Genomic DNA, 20185 nt, shown 5'->3' with positions numbered 1-20185 from the left:
ATTAACCTAGAGTAAAGTGTGAGCGATAAACGCGATAGGATGATAATCTAAGGACAATACAGCCTACAAAAGAACAAGTCTAAGAATTTCTAAACCACGTGAAAAAAAATGTTACCACTTTCAAATTTCGCGCAGATGTGAACTGGTGCTTTTCAGGTTGAAATGTAGACGACAAGATATTGAATTAGTTGTAGCACATGACGGTCTAGAATGTGTAGTAGATGACTTCCTCGTAAGCAAACTTAAGTCCTGTTGTACTAAGAGTAAAAGCCGTGTGGTAGGCGACTATAATACACCTTGTATAAACTGGGTAAATTAGAAGTAGTGTCATCGATAACGTCATTCAATGGCAAACTGTTAGAAACCCTGATTGAATTAGCTTTATTCCAACACATTAGAAATCCCACAAGATATTATTAATATTCACAAACATCTTATGGGTACATAAGTGTTGTGAAGAAACCATTTCGGATTGCTTCAAAAATGCAATAATATATAAGTTTCAATAATGTTAGCATTACGTTTGCCATGTTTGAGAAAGGAAAGAAAAGGAAAATAAAATATTAACAATAGAATAGTAATAATAAATCAGGTTCTGTGTAATTGGCAAGAATTTTGAATTGATTTTGAAGAAGGAAAGGAAGAAACTAAGAAAGAAACTATAAGTTCAGAAGCTCCTCTTCTCTTTTGAATTTAATCTTCACACACGGTGATGACGTTGGTCAAATGACTTTCCTCCCACCACTAAGGAGAAGTGACCATGCAGTCATATTGTTTGAATTCATGGATGAGATTGCCTGTCGAACGCATGCGCCGGTCCGTCCTTATATACGGAGGGCAGATATAGGGTCAATCGACTCAGTATCGGCTGAAAACTGAGAAATTGCCTCAAGTGCGTCAGTACAAGAGGCATGGACTCATTTCAAGTAGTTACATAATCGGGCAACTCAACGATACATACACTGGACAGTACCAAAGAAGAGGAAGTACGTCTATTGCTGGATAAGCGTGGATATTCGGCGTTTACTAAGCCAAAGGAAGAAATGTTGAAATGTTTCTATCAGCTTTGACACAGCATGTACTATGGAACGCTACAGGTTGGCAATAATTAAGTGTATAATTAGAATCTAGGAAGCTCAGAGAAAATATGAAGTACTGTCTTTAAAAAAAAATGAGGAAAAAAGTACAGTTAGCTCGATCTTTAGTCAGGAAACCTAAGAGTCTATCATCGTTGGATTCCCAACGTAATTAGAGAGTGAATCTGAAATGATAGAGGAAGATCAGGCTATCGCCACCTATTTTGGGGCAGTTTTCACTCAGGAACCTCTTTGAGACAAAGAACTAAACCCAAACACAGAGTCAACAAACCAAATGCTCTCTGTGGACTTTGATCGAGACGATGTACTTGAAGTCCCTAGCACCTTAGACATGAAAATTTCAACAGAACCAGATGAACTACACCCCAAAATCTTGAGCCATATTTCACAATATATTGTAGTCCCATTGACTGTAATATTCTATATATCACTTGACCAAGGTGTGTTACCCACGGACTGGAAGGATGTAATCGTTACTCCCATACATAAAACGAGGCCAAGACGACTTCCACCAAACTACAGACCTGTCAGCCTCACCAGTGTTGTAGATAAAATATTGGAAATAATAGTCAAACAGGCCATAATGACATTTATGGAAACCAATAACCTGTTAGACAGCAAACAACATGGTTTTAGAAAGGCTTTATCTTGTACAACAAATCTCCTCATACCAAGGGACCAATGAATAAAGGCTCTAGACAACGGAAACTCAGTGGATGTTGTCTACATAGACTTCAGTAAAGTTTTTGAGAAGCTGCCGACAAATAGACTGCTCTTGAAGCTGGAAAATCTGGGCATTGTCGGACATCTTCTAAAATGGCTTGAAGATTTCCTAGTAGGTCGTAGACAGAAGATAAGAATAAATTCGAAGTGCCTCATCTAGAGACCAGCACTTGGTGGAGTACCTCTAGGTTCCGTTCTAGGTCCTTCACTTTTTATACTGTATCCAAGCTTTAAACTGCATTCAAGATGCAAACCCCTGTTTAAATGGTGACTCGGATATCTTAGAAAAGTGCAAAAGGCAGCTACCCGTGCAATTCCAGAACTCCCGGGTTTATCATACAAAGAGCGGTTTGAAAATCTAGATATTTTTACTTTGTTCTATCACAGATTAAGAGGTGATCTGATTTTGATATACAGAATACTAAGAAATGATTTTGGACCTGATATATCCTCTATTTTACTTCCCACCAGATTGAGACATCTCAGAGGACACAGAAGGGGAATGCTAAAGCCAAGAACGAACAAAATACCCTTGGCATACAGGTGAGGATACCACGGATATTCTAGTTTTACAACTAGCAACCAGTAGTATCTTCTATAATCGTTCGTTCCCAGTCAAATAGAAACCAGAAGTCAGACGAGAAGAGACAGGAAAGATATATTTGATTCGTTACCAATATATCGAGAGACTTCGTTCTTAACTGGCTATTGCAACGTAGGAGCTGTGTCCCACGCTGTGTTGCAACGTGATCTGGTGCGGATACATGACCGAAAGCCTTCAGCTAAACAAGTCCATTTAAACAACATGGTCAGCATCCAATGTCGAACACTTAATGAGCTATTGATTTTGGGGAATTATTTACAGCTACAGATCACTCCCCCCCTAGTGAGGTAGTGATGCCCCTAAGACGTGACCAGCCAGAAGTTTAAACCCAACAAGTTTGTCGTTGGTAAACACTCTTCTGATAGCTTGCTTCGTTTAGCAGCGTCTGGTTGTCTTTCCTTAAACTGTGGGACCAAAATGTACAACATAACAATAAAGAAATATAGTACAATGAAAATTTCGGTTCCTTGCGAAACTTCGTTCTTTTCTAGCCGTCCTGGAAAAGAGGAAAAATAAAACGTGTGGGTGCACGTCGAAAATACACTCGTACTTGCGTAAGGACACAAGATGAGCCGAAAAAAAAATAAACTTATACACCTACAAACAGCGTAAAAGCGATCGGAAAAAAGTGGGTTTTTTTTTGGTTTTTTTATACATAAAAAAAATATATATACGCTCAAAAAAAATAAAAATGTTTTGTTTTTTATATAAATAAACAAAATGAGCATATTAAAAAAAATTTTTATAATAAACTATGAAAGGGTAATTCAAGATAAAGCTTATGTCCTACGTGCAATATTCGTTAAGATGTTCTGGAAATCTTACTCGTCTTCCAGAACGCGTTGTTTTAGGTTTATCTGTCGACGTTGACGAAGTATCAAGTTGTGTGTCAGTTGTCGTGTAGGGTACTACGAGTGTAGGAGCCGTGTCGTACGATTGTCCCGAAGGAAATTCGACGTAGCTAGGGTTTCCTTCTAAGTACGCTGCTTTTAAGCGATCGATACTGATGCTATCGTTCGTACCGTTCTTACCGACTACATAGTACTTAGGTTCGCGTTGAAGAACTTTGAAGGGTCCTTCGTATGCTGATTCGAGGGGTCGTCGATGTGAGTCTCGACGAACGAAGTCGTGTGTACTATGTCGTAATTCGGGTTGAACGAAAACATCAGTTGATTGAGGTCGAGTGTGAGCAGGTTTAACTGAACGCATAGCGTTTGTAAGCCTACTCGTGTAAGAGTTTAGATCCATGTTCAATAAAGAAGCTGAAGGATCCACGAATTCTCCTGGGAGTCGGAGTGTCGTTCCGTAAACGAGTTGAGATGCCGTGTATCCAATGTCAGCTTTCACTGCATTGCGGATACCTAGCAAGACGAGTGGAAGAGCGTCTGTCCACTGTGAAACGTTTGAAGCTGATAATGAAGCTTTAAGTTGTCGATGAAAACGTTCTACCAACTCGTTTGCTTGTGGGTGGTAGGCGGTCGTTCGGAAGCGCGTGATTCCTAAAAGTGAGGTCAGACAACGGATAAGTCCAGATTCGAACTGGCGTCCGCGGTCTGTAGTGATCGTGGAAGGGCAGCCGAAATTTACTACCCATCGTTCGACGAAAGCGCGGGCCACAGTTTCAGCAGTAATGTCCTTAATAGGTACTGCTTCTGGCCATCGAGTGAAACGGTCTACGCATGTTAAGAGATATGAGTATCCGTTTGAGTCGGGTAAGAATCCTACCAAATCTAGATGGACGTGGTCGAAACGAGAGTCAGGGGTTTTGAAAGAGCCTAAGGGACATTTGTTGTGTCGTATGACCTTAGCTTTCTGACAGCTTACACAGGAGCGTGCCCACTCCCTCACGTCTTTATTCATGCCAGGCCAGCAAAACCGTTCGGCTATAAGTTTGACTGTTGCACGAGCACCTGGATGAGAAAGATTGTGCAACGTATTGAAGACGTTGAGTCGATAAGGTTTTGGTACTATTGGACGATCCCTACCTGTAGATGTGTCACAGAGTAAGGTTTCCTTACCTGTTCCCATCTGCTTAATACTTAGTTTAAGAGTTGTCGAGGATAACTCATGCTGAAGATCAATGTCTTCTTTTTGAAGCTGAGAGAGTTTAAGAAGATCGATTCCTTGGAAACTGTTCTAGGAATTTATTCGAGACAAGACATCTGCGAATACATTGTTCGCTTCAGAAATGTGTTGTATGTCTGAAGTAAACTGCGAAATGTAGTCGAGTTGTCGAGACTCTCGCGGTGAGTACTTGTCTGAAGATGAACTTAAGGAGAAGGTAAGAGGTTTGTGATCGGTAAAAAGCGCGAATTCCCTTCCTTCGATGGAATGTTGGAAATGCCGTACAGCACAATACATAGCTAGGAGTTCCCTACCGAACGTGCTGTACCTAGATTCCGCGTCTAGCAACCGTCTCGAGAAAAATCCTAAAGGTCGCCACGAGTTGTTAACACATTGTTGTAAGACTCCTCCGATTGCTGAGTCGGATGCGTCTACGGCGATACTAATGGGCGCTTGAGTGTCCTGATGAGCAAGCAGGGTTGCTTTAGCGATGTGTTCCTTAACTGTGGAGAATATTTTACGGGCTGTGTCGTCTAAACTAATTGATTTCTCATTTCCACGAAGCTGATCGGTTGACGGTTTCATAAGGGATGCGCATTTGGGTATGAACCGTCTATAGAAACTTACAAGGCCGTTGAAAGTTCGTAACTGTTTGATCGTGGTTGGTTCTGGGTAATCTAGAATGGCCGCCACTTTGCTCCTAAGGGGTCGGATGCCTTGGGCATCAATAGTGTGTCCTAAGAAGTCTAAGGAGTTAGTTCCGATTTGGCATTTCTGAATGTTTACAGTAATGCCATGCCTTTGGAGTCGATCGAAAACAATGTCCAGATGCTTGAGATGCGATTCTCTGTCCGGACTTGCTATTAGACAGTCATCAACATACGCATGTACGAAGTTGAGACCTCGGAAGACGTCGTCTATAAACCTTTGGAAGGTTTGAGCCGCATTTCTTAAACCAAAAGGCATTCGTAGAAATTCGTAAAGACCGAAGGGAGTGATGATGGCGGTTTTAGGAACGTCGTCAGGTGCCATCGGTATTTGGTTATAGGCCTTAACTAAGTCGATTTTTGAAAAGACTGTTGTACCTTTCAAGGTAGCTGTCAAATCGTGAATATGAGGCAGCGGGTAACGATCGGGAATGGTTTTAGCATTCAGACACCGATAATCACCAGTTGGCCGCCAATCATTGCTGTCCTTTTTAGGGACCATGTGCAATGGGGATGACCATGGACTATTCGATGGTCGAATTATACCTAAATCTATCATATGCTCGAATTCGTTTTTGGCTAACCTAAGTTTTTCGGGAGCGAGTCGACGGGCTTTCGAAAATACAGGTGGTCCTGTAGTCGAGATGTGATGTGTAACATTGCTGGTTACACAAGGCAATTTCGATTGCGATTGGTATATCCCGGGGTATTTGTCGAGTACTGATTGGTACAAGGGGTCTATGGTGTGCTTAATCGTGACTGGGGATAACCTGCAACCGGAACAAGGAGTTACGCAAACGGATAACTTAGTGTTTCCGTCTATTAACTTTCGTGAGCGTGTGTCGATGAGTAGATTGTGGTATTGTAACAGATCTATACCAATGATTGGCATAGAGACATCTGCAACCACGAAAATCCAGTGTATGGGTTTGCGTAAACCCACGTTAAGGTAGACGTACCTTTTACCGTAAGTAGCGATTGGTTTTCCGTTAGCCGCCTGTAAACTGAAAACAGACTCTTGAAGTCTGTCTTTGGAGTTCGTGGGAAGAACGCTAACTTCTGCGCCAGTGTCGACGAGGTAGCGAGCTCTCGTAGTCACATCCGTGACATATAAGAGGCGGCTGTGTTCGCCGGCTACGGTTGCCGTTAACGCGTGCCGGCTGGGAAGTTTCCCGAACTGTTTTTCGTGTCACTCGATTTTGGGGTCGGATAATTGCAGTGTTTCCTGCAATTTCTGGAAGACTTACCGTACTGGTTATGATACCCACACTAGTCGGGATTGTCTGTCTCTCGTGGTCGAGAGCCAGATCGCCTACGTGAGACACTTCTACGCGGTGTTTTTGACCGACTACGGTCATTACGAAACCTAAGATATCGTGTAAGCGTGTGACATAGTTCGGCTATGTCAGTCGGGGTCGATTGAGGTTTTTCCGTGACGGAAAAAACCTCGGCCTTAGAAGATTTAGTGATTTCTAAGATTCGGTCGGCAGATGCAGCCAGCTCATCTATGGCGTTGTTTTGAAATGAAACAAGCACTGCCTGCACCTGATGAGGAAGTTTAGACGAGAAAAGTTGTCTGAATAGGCCATCATCGAAAGTTCGTTGGCCGATGACTTCTCTCATTCTAAGCAACATGTCCGTCGCAGAACCATGTTGCAAGTCGGTGTTATGGAAGAGTTGGTCTAACCGTTGTCGGTCGGTTAGGTCTCCACGTTTTAAAATCGAACATTTGAGAGTTTTGTAAGGTTCGAGAACATCACTAGTAGACATACTAGGTGTTATGTACCTGTTAAACTCGCGCGGTAACGCCTTAACTACCGCGAGGAATCGTGTGCGCGAGTCCGTGATTCCGTGCATGCAAAAATCAGCTTCTGCGTAGCAGAACCAGGACTCGATATTGTCGGGCCAAAATGGCGTTAACTGAACCGAAATAGGGGGAATAGACTTTAACTTAAAAACCTTAGGTGAGTGTTCCGTCATAGTAATATAGATAACGCAAAATGTCTAATTAAAATATATCCGGGAAAAAAATTCGCGAAAAAACAGTATATCACAATATATAAAATTCAAATAAAGAATAACAATAAATAATAATATTCCAAAATGGAACAGACTCACGGTATATTGACTTGGTGTACCAGATCACGTCGGTCTCACCACTGAAGATACCACGGATATTCTAGTTTTACAACTAGCAACCAGTAGTATCTTCTATAATCGTTCGTTCCCAGTCAAATAGAAACCAGAAGTCAGACGAGAAGAGACAGGAAAGATATATTTGATTCGTTACCAATATATCGAGAGACTTCGTTCTTAACTGGCTATTGCAACGTAGGAGCTGTGTCCCACGCTGTGTTGCAACGTGATCTGGTGCGGATGCATGACCGAAAGCCTTCAGCTAAACAAGTCCATTTAAACAACATGGTCAGCATCCAATGTCGAACACTTAATGAGCTATTGATTTTGGGGAATTATTTACAGCTACACAGGTTTTCAAATTAAGTTATCAATACTTGGAGCCTGCTGCTTGAAGCAGTGATTTTCACACTTTCATTTGACTCATTCAAGAGAGGACTGAACACTCAAGAAGCATGCTAGAAAAGGAATGACAGAGGCCGTGGACTTTCTGTCCTTACTAAGCAAATCTGAATTTGAACGCGAGGTGACCTTATACTGGCATTTCGTATCTTTAATTATGATCTGGGTGTTAATATGTCTTACCTTTTTGCTCCCTCCAGCACTAATAATCTCCGGGGTCATAGCAAGAAGGTTCTGAAACCGCGATCTAATAAATTAAAGGTGGGGTCCCGTTTTTCTCATCGAGTGGTCAATGACTGGAACGCTTTACCAGAACAAGTGGTATCAGCACCATCAGTGAACATTTTCAAAAAGAAGCTGGACCTTCACTGGAAGGAAATCTGTCAGGATTAACACAGGTTCATCAACCTACTATCCTTATTACTGAAGACTGAAGCTTCAGTGCTTGCAGCCAACCGCGGTATTTTTGTTTTCAAGGTCTAAGTCGTCGTGGTGAATGGTAAGTTTGTGGATATTTTGTCAGGAAAGAGCTACTAACCTATCTGTAATTTATTGGTCACTTTTCATTGGGTTGTCCATTTGTTCCAAAACCTAGATAAATTAATCCTGGTATTCTAAACGTAATGTCTCAACACAGGCCATCAAGCCTCCTGTCCTTTCCAAACTGAAACTGATTCCTAAGTTCTTGCCTGGACGTATTGGTGATCCACTGCTACTAGACACGGAAGCCCGTTAAGCAAAAGCTTCTATTCCGTCCACAACCACTCGAACCATTTGAAGTTCTATCGTCCTAAACCTATCTTATATCGGAGTATCTTATGATTCTTGACACGTACATTGTCATTTCATCCACACATACACGTACTAGCGTTTCATTTTGGTAGGCATCGCCTCTCAAAAACTTTATCACGTTCACTTTACGCAAACTCTTCATATTGCGATCAACTGCAAACTCCTGCTTTCCTTATTGGGTAGAAGTATAATGTACCGGTGACCGTGAGCGACTTATCAGCCAAAGAAAAATCACTACCTCGTTATAAACCAAATAGAAGAATGAAGTAATGGAATAATATTCGAATAAAAGTTTTGATATGTATGACTAACTCTTACATGGGAAATTATCCCGTGTATTCAAGGAAAAAGGTGAGACTTACGTATATACACACATATTAGGAGACGGGCTAGTGTTATGAGTTAAGGTTATTACCCATGGAGTTTTCATTACCAACTGACACCAGTCATAATCCATTGCATAACCACCTTTTTGTCTACAAAATTGGGAAATTCAGGGCTAAGTATTAAAGAAATAAGAAAGGAAATACTGCCTAAATTCGTTAAAGACTCTTGATTGCATAATAACACACATTAAGTTCTCTAACGAACAGTTTGCCTCAGTAGCAGGTCTGTTTTGTAATTTAGCTTGAACATCATCTAAAATTTAATTAATCGTTGTATAAAACATATTTCCATTGATTTTAATCATTTTAAAAACCGAATATTTGCACAGAACAATTGAGGTGTTATCTTGGCGAGACTATAATTTATGGACGACCTTTTGAGGAATCTTAAAGTGACCCTGGGAAATGTTAGCCAATCAGTAAACAGTCAGCACAGAGTAAAAATTTATTATACAAAACCAAATAATTAAAGTGGATACACTTCTCTTATATGGTCCAAAAACTTTTCAATGTTAGAAAAAAGTTCAAAGGTTCCAAAACCGTAATGCATAAGGTAGAGGAACTCATCCATACGGCTCCATAGTAGTCGGTCTCTGGAGCCATGATAAGGTCATAAGAACCCTCTCAGCCTCGACCACATAGCTTCGTTATTGTTTGTGTGTACTCCGGCTGTATAAGTTTATCACTTTTATCATGGATATGTCCCTACAATATTCGTACCACTGCACAACCGAAGCTTCAGTAACATCTGCGATTATTGCAGCCAATGTTACTGGCGCTTTTATTATACAGTTGGCGGAAATTATTATAATATGCCTTAATCTCAATCTGGATCGAGTGATAAATGTTCCTACTCTAGCAAACGTCTTCCTTCAACATATATTACATCGAAGGACAAAATCACGGTAGTCTGCACAGGGTCTACAAGTCATTTAATACTCGAAATTACTAATACAGCAACTTCTTAGTAGTTTGATTTGTTGTAGGCGCTTAATTGTTAAGTCTTTTCTAAAATTCTCTGTGAACCGACTGTACATGAGCATCATTGGTCCACGCGCGCGTTTCAAAAATGGCAGTGATTTTTGTACTTGTTGTGATTATCGTTGCTTTTGTGTATTTGTTGCATCAAAAGTATTCTTGGTCTACTTTAACTTGAATTATTTCAGTTAAGGTTTGAAATTTCGTTGAAAACTTTGTCTCGTGGTACCTTCTTTTGCATATACTCTGACATTTGTGTTATTATTGTGATCATATTTTGTTTTAACCCTAATCTAATTACAATGGTTGGCAGTGCATTCAAATGTGGACAGCCAAACTGTTTATTCCCCGTAGATGAAGGGATGCAGTGTAATGAATTCAGAAAGTGGTTCCACAAGATGTGTACCCGTCTCAGTCCAGCTGCATACAAAAGATGCTCTAAGCCTAATTCGCACTGGCTTTGTATGTTCTGCTGTACCAACAAGACGATATTGATCCAGGAGGCTATGAGCCTATTGGCTCTAGCCTGTAAAAAGAACGATAGTGGGTGCGTTAGTAACGCAAGTACTGACAGTGAAGACTGTCAGTGTTGTAAGTGCTGTTACAAAACGCGCTAAACAACCTACTGTGAATAATGACCTAACGCATGACCTTTCTTTAAACATTTGCATTCAGGTTACACTTCTAATTTCATTCGCTTCGTCAATATTGTGTGTGGGGGGGTCATGTATAACAAAATACCCGTCTAGTTCTCCGTGTTTTTGGCGCTGTGTCAGCTATCTTCTGATTGAACAGCATTCATAAACATCCTATCCTACTAAAGAACTCAGTGTTTTAAAAGCTTGCCAGTTGTTAGAGAACTCAACTTTCAGCCACCGAGCCTAAGGTCTGAATTCCGCTCCACCTACTTCGGATTTTACAGCTGAGTCGTATCAGTAGCCCTCATATTTGAGCTATGCCTCAAGGCCAAGTACATGAATATCTGTACCTAGCAAATGTTTTAGAAAATTTGAAAATGTAATTTTATCCTAAAAATTATTTTCTTTTCAGAAATATGACGAAGTCAAAGAAAAAGTAAGTCAATAAAGAATGGTTCTAAATATTTAAAGATCACAAATGACTCACTTATAAATAAGAATGCTTCTTTTTCGATGATTTTATTTGGTGAAATCCTTACTACCCTGTATAATATAATGAAGTAACTGTATTGAACCAATATTGAATGTTAACATACATGTGTATAATGAGTAGAACCTTCAGAATACAGTTCTTAATGACCGAAATAGATTATTAGTAGATTGGTCAACTGTTGATTCAATCCACATTAATAGATACAGATTATCTGGTTAGGGTTTGCGCGATATTTGTGACCAGTAGTTGGTAGTTCTGGCTAAAATGACCCAAAATTGTTCACAATAGCGCAGATACGTCCTTTTGTTTATCATCCTCTCGACCACACATACCTTTACACTAACTTTTTGAACTATATTCCCCATTGTTTAGTCTTTCTTATGATGATTACCACTACATTATTTCGATCTTTTTTGTAACCCAACTTGTTATATTCGCCCCATCATAATAATGTAGTATGGCAATGCACACCATCGCACTTGTGTGCTAGCTTCTTTATTGATGATGACCGGCTTACTTTACCTTCTACTTATGCCTGTTACCCCTCGTGGATGAGCATAGGCCGCCTACCAGCATGTCCTGGTTAGCGTTTTTCTGCAAGGTTGTTTTCTGCGGGATAGGGTTGCTGACCCCATGTCCGATCCTCTTCCTTTACCCGGGCATGAGACAGGCAGTAACCCTGGAAGAGCTACAGGCGGAGTTATGACGTAAGAAAGGAAGGACTTGACACGCATGACATTGATCACCACCCGGTGATCAATGAATTGTGATTACATCTCAATCCTACAGGAGGCCTGTCTTGGCCCGCATAGCTCAGTGGTAACGTCTCTGACTGTGAGGGTAGGTGACACGGGATCGAATCCGCCAGGGAGCATCGGTTCCACAAAGATTACAGGTACATCTTGCTGATGAGTGTCAAGTAGCACGAAACCCGGGTCCAGGGTTTCCTGTTGATCACCTCAGGTCAGTGTATGACATGGTGTCGTGGCATGAAAGAAAGCTGCAAAGGGCTAGCTTCTGCTGGACCTTCACGACTCCCTGGCTGGGGTCCGAGAGATGGTGCAACACAGTGGCTAGAGACGTTATCAGATATGGCTCAGAATAGAAGCCAGTGGCGATCCTGCTGCAACCTTCTTTTACTTTCTACATAAAGAATGGTTCTAACTTTCTTAACTGAAAGAGTCTTCTGGTTGTACATTTCAGTCCGCCTTATCTTTTCATCCCTTCTCTTCCTACTTTCATTATTTTGTGTGGCGCATATGTACCTGGTGCCCTTTTGTACCAATATATATGTGTGTTGATCACCTCCAACCACCATCTTATCTCAACATAGTGCACGCAGTGTCGAGCCACCTAGACTAGTGGCGACATTGCAACTTGATCGATAGCATTCGGTCAGCACTAAGAAGAACTTGACACGTATGGCATCGATCACCACACAGTGACTAATGAATTGTGAAAATGATTACCATTATATCAATGACTTATTTTCCACCTAAAAATCATTGCTTAAACCTATACTTCTGTCGTAACCAAGTCAGTCAGCTACAATGTAGGACCAGGCACATATATGCATCGGCCCAAGTTGCCATGCCTCGTTAGCACAACTTGATAAACACCAAATTCATAGAAGTAGTTAATTTAGTGGTGGTAATATATAAAAGGAAGGTTGTATATAAGAATATAATACAGACAGATATGAAGCAATTTTAATCTCAAGGTTTAAGGGATCGTTTCTGAGCCATGTTATCTAGAGTCTCCAACCATTGGTTACGATAGTCACGCGGACCCTAACCAAGTAGTCTGCATCTATCAACATCGCTTAGACTAAAAGTTAGTGACTTCAAGCTCTGATGCCACGTTTTGGTTTGGCCACCCCCCTAACTCTCTTCCAACCATTGTAAACAAGTAAGTTTATCATGTTATTATCAAAATTTTCTGTTTTCAAAAAAAAGTACACTAATATTCAATCATATTAACTTTTATAGGAAATTAAATTACACTGAACTACGTAAACAGCATTTACTTGAAGATAATGAAAAAGAAGAAAAAATTCTTAAACAATTATCAAAAAAGCTGAAAATGAATCGTACTTCTACAAAAAGCAAACAAAAGAGAGAAAAAGCTCCACTTTGGTTAGCACAATGTGGATTCGATTGTACATTTTACTTGTTGTTTTGTTGTTAACCACATATTTACACTTTAGATATATTAAATTTTGAGAAACAGGTCAATATTGAAAAAGATAATACGGATAGCAATAATAATGTTCTATGTACTACTATTGGTGTATCTTCAAAGAAAAGTATTCGTGTTAAAGTTATATAATAACCCAATCTATTTTAGAGAGTAAACCAGTTGATTTATATGGTCAAAATACTACTACTACTAATAATAGTAGTAGTAGATCAATTACTGATCATGATGATCAACATTCAACTGGTTAGTTTTTATATTGATTTTCTAATTGTTTTGTATGTGTGCAGTTGATTCATTATTAGATGAACCGATCACCTGTACAGATCAATCTATTCAATTAGATCAAGTCAATGACCCAATGTTACATGATCATCATCATGATGATATCAATGAAAATTTATGTAAATCTATACGTAGTTCATTAAATCGTTTATCTGAATCACAAATGTCAAAAATTATCATGGAATTATGTAATTTATTTCATCAATATCCACGTGCATTAGTACGAACATATTTTATTGAAGAAGTTTGTAATTTAATTGAAGTATGCTTTGATATTTCTCTCATCTTTTCTGATATATTCTTTAGTGTACTCAAATAAACCGTAATACTAAACTTGGTTGGTTACATCAAGAATTAGCTATATGTATTACTTGTATTCATATAACATTACATTCTTTATTTCAATCAATCTCTTTGATTGGTTATTTGGTTGAATTTATTATATTTCGACTATTCCCTAATAATAATAATCAAGTACAATTATCATCAAATGGAATTTGTACATATTCAATATTTTTAGCTTATTTATATCGTTTTGGAGTAAGTAATTTATTGATTGTTTTTATTTTATAGTTATAAAAAAAAGGATTGAATGATAATTTAGTTTTTGATTTAGTAGTCTGTTTTTATATCATTATTGTTGCTAACATGATGTATGGGGAGTGATGGGGTGGGTGGTAAGAGGAACCATCGAAAACTAAAGAGCACAAAATCCCCAAATGCCCTGGTACGGACGAAAGTGGGGAGGGATCGCCCTCGCTCTCGGACTGCTCCCACATGGCCACGCATATATAGCCTCTGACAGGGAAGTCCTATTCACTGACTTCTCTGCTTTGGTCCAAAATTATGAAATTGGTACGCTATATCCATCAGTTTAGCTTTACACTAACTTTGATTATCTAAAGACATATTGGATAGTGTTTTCAGTTGATTGTAGAGATTTTCAAGTTGGGCATTTATCTCCAACTGAGACATTTGTGTTATAGTTTCACACTGTTTTTCTTCATTATTTTTGCCCCCAAATGCCCTGGTACGGCCGAAAGTGGGGAGGGCTCGCTCTCAAAATGTTCTCACATGGCCACGCGCATATAGCCTCTGCCAAGGAAGTCCTAATCACTGCCTTCTCGTGACATCACTGTTGTTTACGAAATTGAGAGGAAGGAAAGCGAATGTCCGGCGCTTTAACCGGGTTGACCCAAAGACAGTCGGAAAACCCTGATTCCAAACCAATGGTGCACATGGGCTCCAGTATCTTGAAGGAACAAATGGCATATGAACCAATTGTTGGTCACCGGCTACCATGGGAATGCATCTCCTCACGATGCTCCACTGCCTTGTGGATCAGACCTTTAAGTCAAAGGCTCGGGGTGTAGTCCGCTAAGAAAACCACCTGTTTCAGTTTGGGCACCTGATCAGTATCACAGCCCTCACACAAATCTCATTTGATTTGTGTGGTGCATATGTATCTGGTGCCCCTTTGTACCAATATATATGTGTTTAAATAAATAAATAAAATGCACAAGTCAGTTAGTTGTTTCATCCTTTTTTGTGGTTCATTAACGCAGCTCATTCACAACAACTCTCCTGCAAGCATATCGACTAATATTTACGCATTGCTAAGGAGTCTAAAACTAGGATAACACAGTTAGATAGTTCATTGTTCTCAGTTTTCCAATAAGCTTTCCATTTGATAACAGTTTTAAACAGTTTTCATAAACTCTCTCACTCATTTTCGTTTGTCAATGATATTTTCAGGTGATCTCAGGTACCCTTATTTTAGATATTTTGAAGGCGTATTTACGTGATTGCGACATTGGAAAAGTGAAAGCTGCCCATTGCATTACAATCGGTAAGTTGCAATTTTAGAAAATTCTCATATATTGATCTATGCAGTTATTGGTCACCGTAATATAGAGCCTATTCAATCTTAGTCTGTTAGATAATATGGTTAATTGGGAAAAGATTGATGTAAACCATAGTCTCGTATACAAAGTACTAGATGCCTTCCACATAATAATGGTATTTACTAGATGTGGTTTGTGTTTTTATAAACAGCCATTAAAACAAGTAATGAGTTAAAAGATTAGGGATAAAGTATTTATTTATCGCTATTTGGAGCGGTGGCACAATTTGGAGCAACTGACTTTCAACCATAGTATCTTGATTTCAAACCCTAGCTCATCTGCTTCGTTTTGGGCAGGAATGTATTATCACTTAATCTCACTGTATAAAAAACCCATGTATATCTACCTGTACTTGGTACATGGTTCAAGAATTAAAGGTTAGTTCTTTCTCAAAGACTTATCTTCTCTTTCCATTCAACATGCTGTGTTGTATATCATTTGAAGTGTACATACATGACATTTTCCCTGCTCTTTGAGTATCAGTTGGCTCCGTAATAGTCATATTCTCTCTAATTGAATAACTATCATTGTTAGTTTAGAACCCAACAAAAATGCTTTTTGTGTAAAGCTTTCAAGTCATCTAATCGTTTAAAATAATAGCTAATATTGTGAAATGATGAAACAAAATAACAAAACCAAGCTGAAGCCGTTTTATGTTAATCTTACTATGTTAGGTCATGAAAGGTATTTGAAAAAAACCTATGAACCTAAGTTTCATACTAGTTAACACTAACCAACAAAGCGTATCTTGAGGGAACTAATATTCCACATGTCCAGAATGGTCCATTGGTAACGTCTCATTGTGACGCTAGGTGGAACACGTTCGAATTCCATGGGGACCATCAGTTTCCTCAAGATTGTAGATATAACTTACTGATGAAGTCCAAATAACACAAAACCTAGGTTCAGGGCTTTTTTACTGACAACCTCCAACCATCTAACGTTTCAATGTATTACAATCATCATCGAGTCACTTAGACTAGTGGTCACATAATTTTATCAATAGCATTCAATTTATTATATTGGCCATATAAACATAACATTATCAGAGAGGGTTTTCTGGAGATTTAGTATTTTCATAGTTGCAAGCGTGAGTCGATTGAAGCTAGACCATCAAGGAAAATAATAATATTAATAATAATCATATGCTCACTAGTGACTGGCTTCAAGAGGTATATCCTGGAGTTCTAGTGAGAAACAGTGACCAGTGGAGTTCAAACCACGTCTGTTGTGAGTTAGGAACTCACTGAAGACAATTGGTGAACGGTCGCTCAAGTTCATGGATTGGTTGGAGTTAGACATAAACGCCATCGGATGCCGGCTCAGTGGTCTATCGGTTAAGTGCTCGCGCTCGAGACTGGTAGGTCCTGGGTCTGAGTCTCGCAATGCGCACTGCTGAGGAGCCCCATAATAAGACGAGACGGCCGTCCAGTGCTTCCAGGTTTTCCATGGTGGTCTAGCTTCAATTGACTCACGCTTGCAACTATGAAAAAATCATAACATTGTTTACTACTCACTGATTAATCAGTGTAAATATGCTTGTAACAGTTATCATCACCTTTTATTTACACTTGGTTATGATATTCCTTTGTATTATCATCATTATTTTTTAGCGGTTGGTGTTAATCTACGAAAATTTAATCTGAATGTATGTCAAGAAATTATTCAACAAGCAAATGCTGAACTTGAAAAGCATAAATTACAAAACTTTGAAGTAGCGTACGTCAAACAGTAATTTTCTCTTCTTCTCTCATATCTTTTCCAAAACCAGAAATAATATTACTTATTTACGCCTGTTACCCCTCGTGGAGGAGGAGCATAGGCCTCTCACCAGCATTCTCCATCCAACTCTGTCCTGGGCCTTTTCCAGTTCTTTCCAGTTGTTATTCATCCTTTTCATATCTCCCTCTATTTCCCGGCGTCATAATTATTCCTTCAACTCCCAGGGCAGAGTTTAAATGGTTTAAATTATTTTTTCTAGTTCGCGTTTTTTTAGCGAGTTAGTTTTTCTACTGTATAAGGTCGCTAACCCCATGCCCAACCCTCCTCCTTTACCCGGGCTTGGGACCGGCAGTAACTCTAAAAGAGCTACAGGCGGTGTTAGAAATAATACAGTCTTCCTATTTTTGTTATCCAGATTTGAATTGGAGGGATTGATTCAACGTCTTTCAGAGAAACGTTCTATGGAGGAGTGTGTTACACGATCATTACATTTACAAAAACTTATGAGAGTATGGACTAAAGGTAACGCACATATTTATCATGGTGTTTGTATTTCATTTATATTTCTATGTGTTATAGTACTTTCAAATTATTTACCTAATCATTCTCTTTATATGAAATAATTGTAGAAACAAATAGATCAATGATAAAATCCTTCACATCTACGTTGCTTAGGGATTAAGATTTGAGTCCCCAATTTATAAATGTTCTAGGCTAAATAGATAAATCCTTAACATCTTGATGTCAGATTAAATGTAGACCAAAACGGATAGTGTTTCACTGGCTTTTACATTAAATTAGTGAAATAGAGCTGGGAGTGTACAAATTTATACTTGATTTTATAACGCTCGTCTTCCTCGTCTACACAAAAGAAACACCAATTCGTCACTCTATATCAACTTCATTGACTACGAGAAAGCATTTGATAGCGTAAACAGGACAACACTATGGAGGCTTCTTCGACACTACGGCGTACTTGCGGAGATAGTCAATATCATACGGAATTCCTATGATGGATTAAACTGCCAAATAGTTCATGGAGGACAACTCACCGACTCATTCGAGGTAAAGACCGGTGTCAGCCAAGTTTGCTTACTCTCACCCTTTTTCTTTCTCCTGGTTATCGACTCGATCATGAAGACGTCAACATCTGGAGGGAAGCACGGGATACAATGGACATCTAGGATGCAGCTGGACGATTTAGACTTCGCAGATGATCTGACTCTTCTATCACACACGCAACAACAAATGTAAGAGAAGACGACCAGTGTAACAGCAGCCTCAGCAGCAGTAGGTCTCAACATAAACAAAGGGAAAAGCAAGACTCTCCGATACGACACAACATGCACCAATCGAATCACACTTGACAGAAACTTTGGAGGATGTGAAAACCTTTACATATCTGGGAAGCATCATTGATGAGCACTGTGGATCTGATGCAGATGTGAAGGCGCGAATCGGCAAAGCGAGAGCAAAATATCTACAACTGAAGAACATCTGGAACTAAAAACAACTTCCAACCAACTCCAAAGTCTGTTTTCAATACAAATGTCAAGACAGTTCTACTGTATGGGGTGGAGACGTAGAGAACTACGAAAGCCATCATCCAGAAGATACAGGTGTTTATTAACAATTGTCTACTCAAAATACTTCGGATCCGTTGGCCAGACACTAACAGCAACAACCTACTGTGAGAGATAACAAACTAGAATCCAGTGGAGGAAGAAATCAGTAAGAGGTGCTGGAAGTGGATAGGACACACATTCAGGAAGGCACCGAACTGCGTCACAAGTCAAGCCCTCAAATGGCCAAAGGAAAAGAGGAAGACCAAATAACAAATTACGCCAAGAAATGGAGACAGATGTGAGAAGAATGAACAAAAGTTGGATAGAAGTAGAAAAGAATGCCCAAGACAGAGTGGGTTGGAGAATACTAATCTACAGCCTATGCTCCATTAGGGGTAACAGGCGTAAATAAGTAATTTATGCCCCCTCCATTTATCACGCGATAAGACCGCCAATTAGAACACCAACTTATACGACTTTGATACTGTGTCAAACCAGTGACGCGTTAACCAGTACGAACAATCTAGAATCAACTCTGACTTTTTATTTGTTCTTCTCACCTAGCCCTATCCATTTGAGTCCAGAACACAATATCGGCTTCCACTGAATGAATCATGTATTTCGGCCATACGCAGTTTGTATACAAGCCAATCAGACCGCATCACACCGTAAGATGAAAAAAATGACAGTTAGATAAGATCAAGTCGAGAGTAGCTGTGAGTATGAGAAACTATAACTAATAAATTAGGAATAACTTAAGAATAGTAAATCTTATAATAGTAGTCAATATATCAAATGGAAGCATGTAATAAAATGAATATGAATATGCATGTAATATAGCTACCCAATAGTTATCCAATAAGAATATATGTAATGATAGTCCGTAAAAGATTCCTAGCAGTTACCATTCATTTATTCCTCATTAGGACATAACAGATATATAATTCAGAGGCCAAGTTTTTTTCATGATAGGTTCTGGTTTAAGGATATTATGGGTATAGGGCTTGAATGAGGTTAAAGCGTTCAATAATTGCCTTTACTCATTTTGTTTGTTATTTCATTTCTTCAAAAAATGCTCTGGTACGGCCGAAAGTGGGGAGAGTCCGCTCTCTCTCCAAATGCTCTCACATGGCCACGCGTATACAGCCTCTGCCAAGGAAGTCCTACTCACTGCCTTCTCGTGGCATCACTGTTGTTTACGAAATTGAGAAGACGAAAAGTGAATTTCCGACGCTTTAACCGGGTTGGTGGACACAGAAAGTTCACCTCATAATAACGCTAATGTTGTACATAGAAGTATTACTTCCCGACATTTTCGCTCTTTGCTTAAACAACTTGCAATAAGGCATCGGTCAAAATGTGATCAATCTCAACTGGATTTACCTTCACGTGGTCGCTTGGATGATGTATGGACTTTGCGTGGTAAATTTCAGTCTATTGCTAGTTATCTTTTAGTAAACTTGGCGTCAGCGGAAAGGTTGAATCAACCAGAA

General features: G+C 39.4%; 1 protein-coding gene across 2 annotated transcripts in view; it reads left to right on the top strand.

The window, feature by feature from the left end:
- Nucleotides 1-10943: 10943 nt before the first annotated feature.
- Nucleotides 10944-20185, top strand: part of Smp_162960.1 (hypothetical protein) — a gene marked incomplete at its 5' end in the record, with an annotated part of 15668 nt that continues 6426 nt past the window's right edge. For both annotated transcript variants that reach the window (XM_018790225.1, XM_018790226.1), the window contains 9 exons: nucleotides 10944-10963; nucleotides 13009-13178; nucleotides 13227-13325; nucleotides 13367-13462; nucleotides 13507-13763; nucleotides 13808-14041; nucleotides 15257-15350; nucleotides 17019-17124; nucleotides 17543-17649. In XM_018790225.1, coding sequence (XP_018655590.1) covers nucleotides 10944-10963; nucleotides 13009-13178; nucleotides 13227-13325; nucleotides 13367-13462; nucleotides 13507-13763; nucleotides 13808-14041; nucleotides 15257-15350; nucleotides 17019-17124; nucleotides 17543-17649 — 1183 coding nt within the window. The remainder of the gene's footprint in view (nucleotides 10964-13008; nucleotides 13179-13226; nucleotides 13326-13366; nucleotides 13463-13506; nucleotides 13764-13807; nucleotides 14042-15256; nucleotides 15351-17018; nucleotides 17125-17542; nucleotides 17650-20185) is intronic.

The sequence above is a fragment of the Schistosoma mansoni genome, chromosome W (genome assembly GCF_000237925.1).
Source record: "Schistosoma mansoni strain Puerto Rico chromosome W, complete genome".
NCBI lineage: Eukaryota > Metazoa > Platyhelminthes > Trematoda > Strigeidida > Schistosomatidae > Schistosoma > Schistosoma mansoni.
This window is presented reverse-complemented; position numbering and strand designations above follow the sequence as displayed.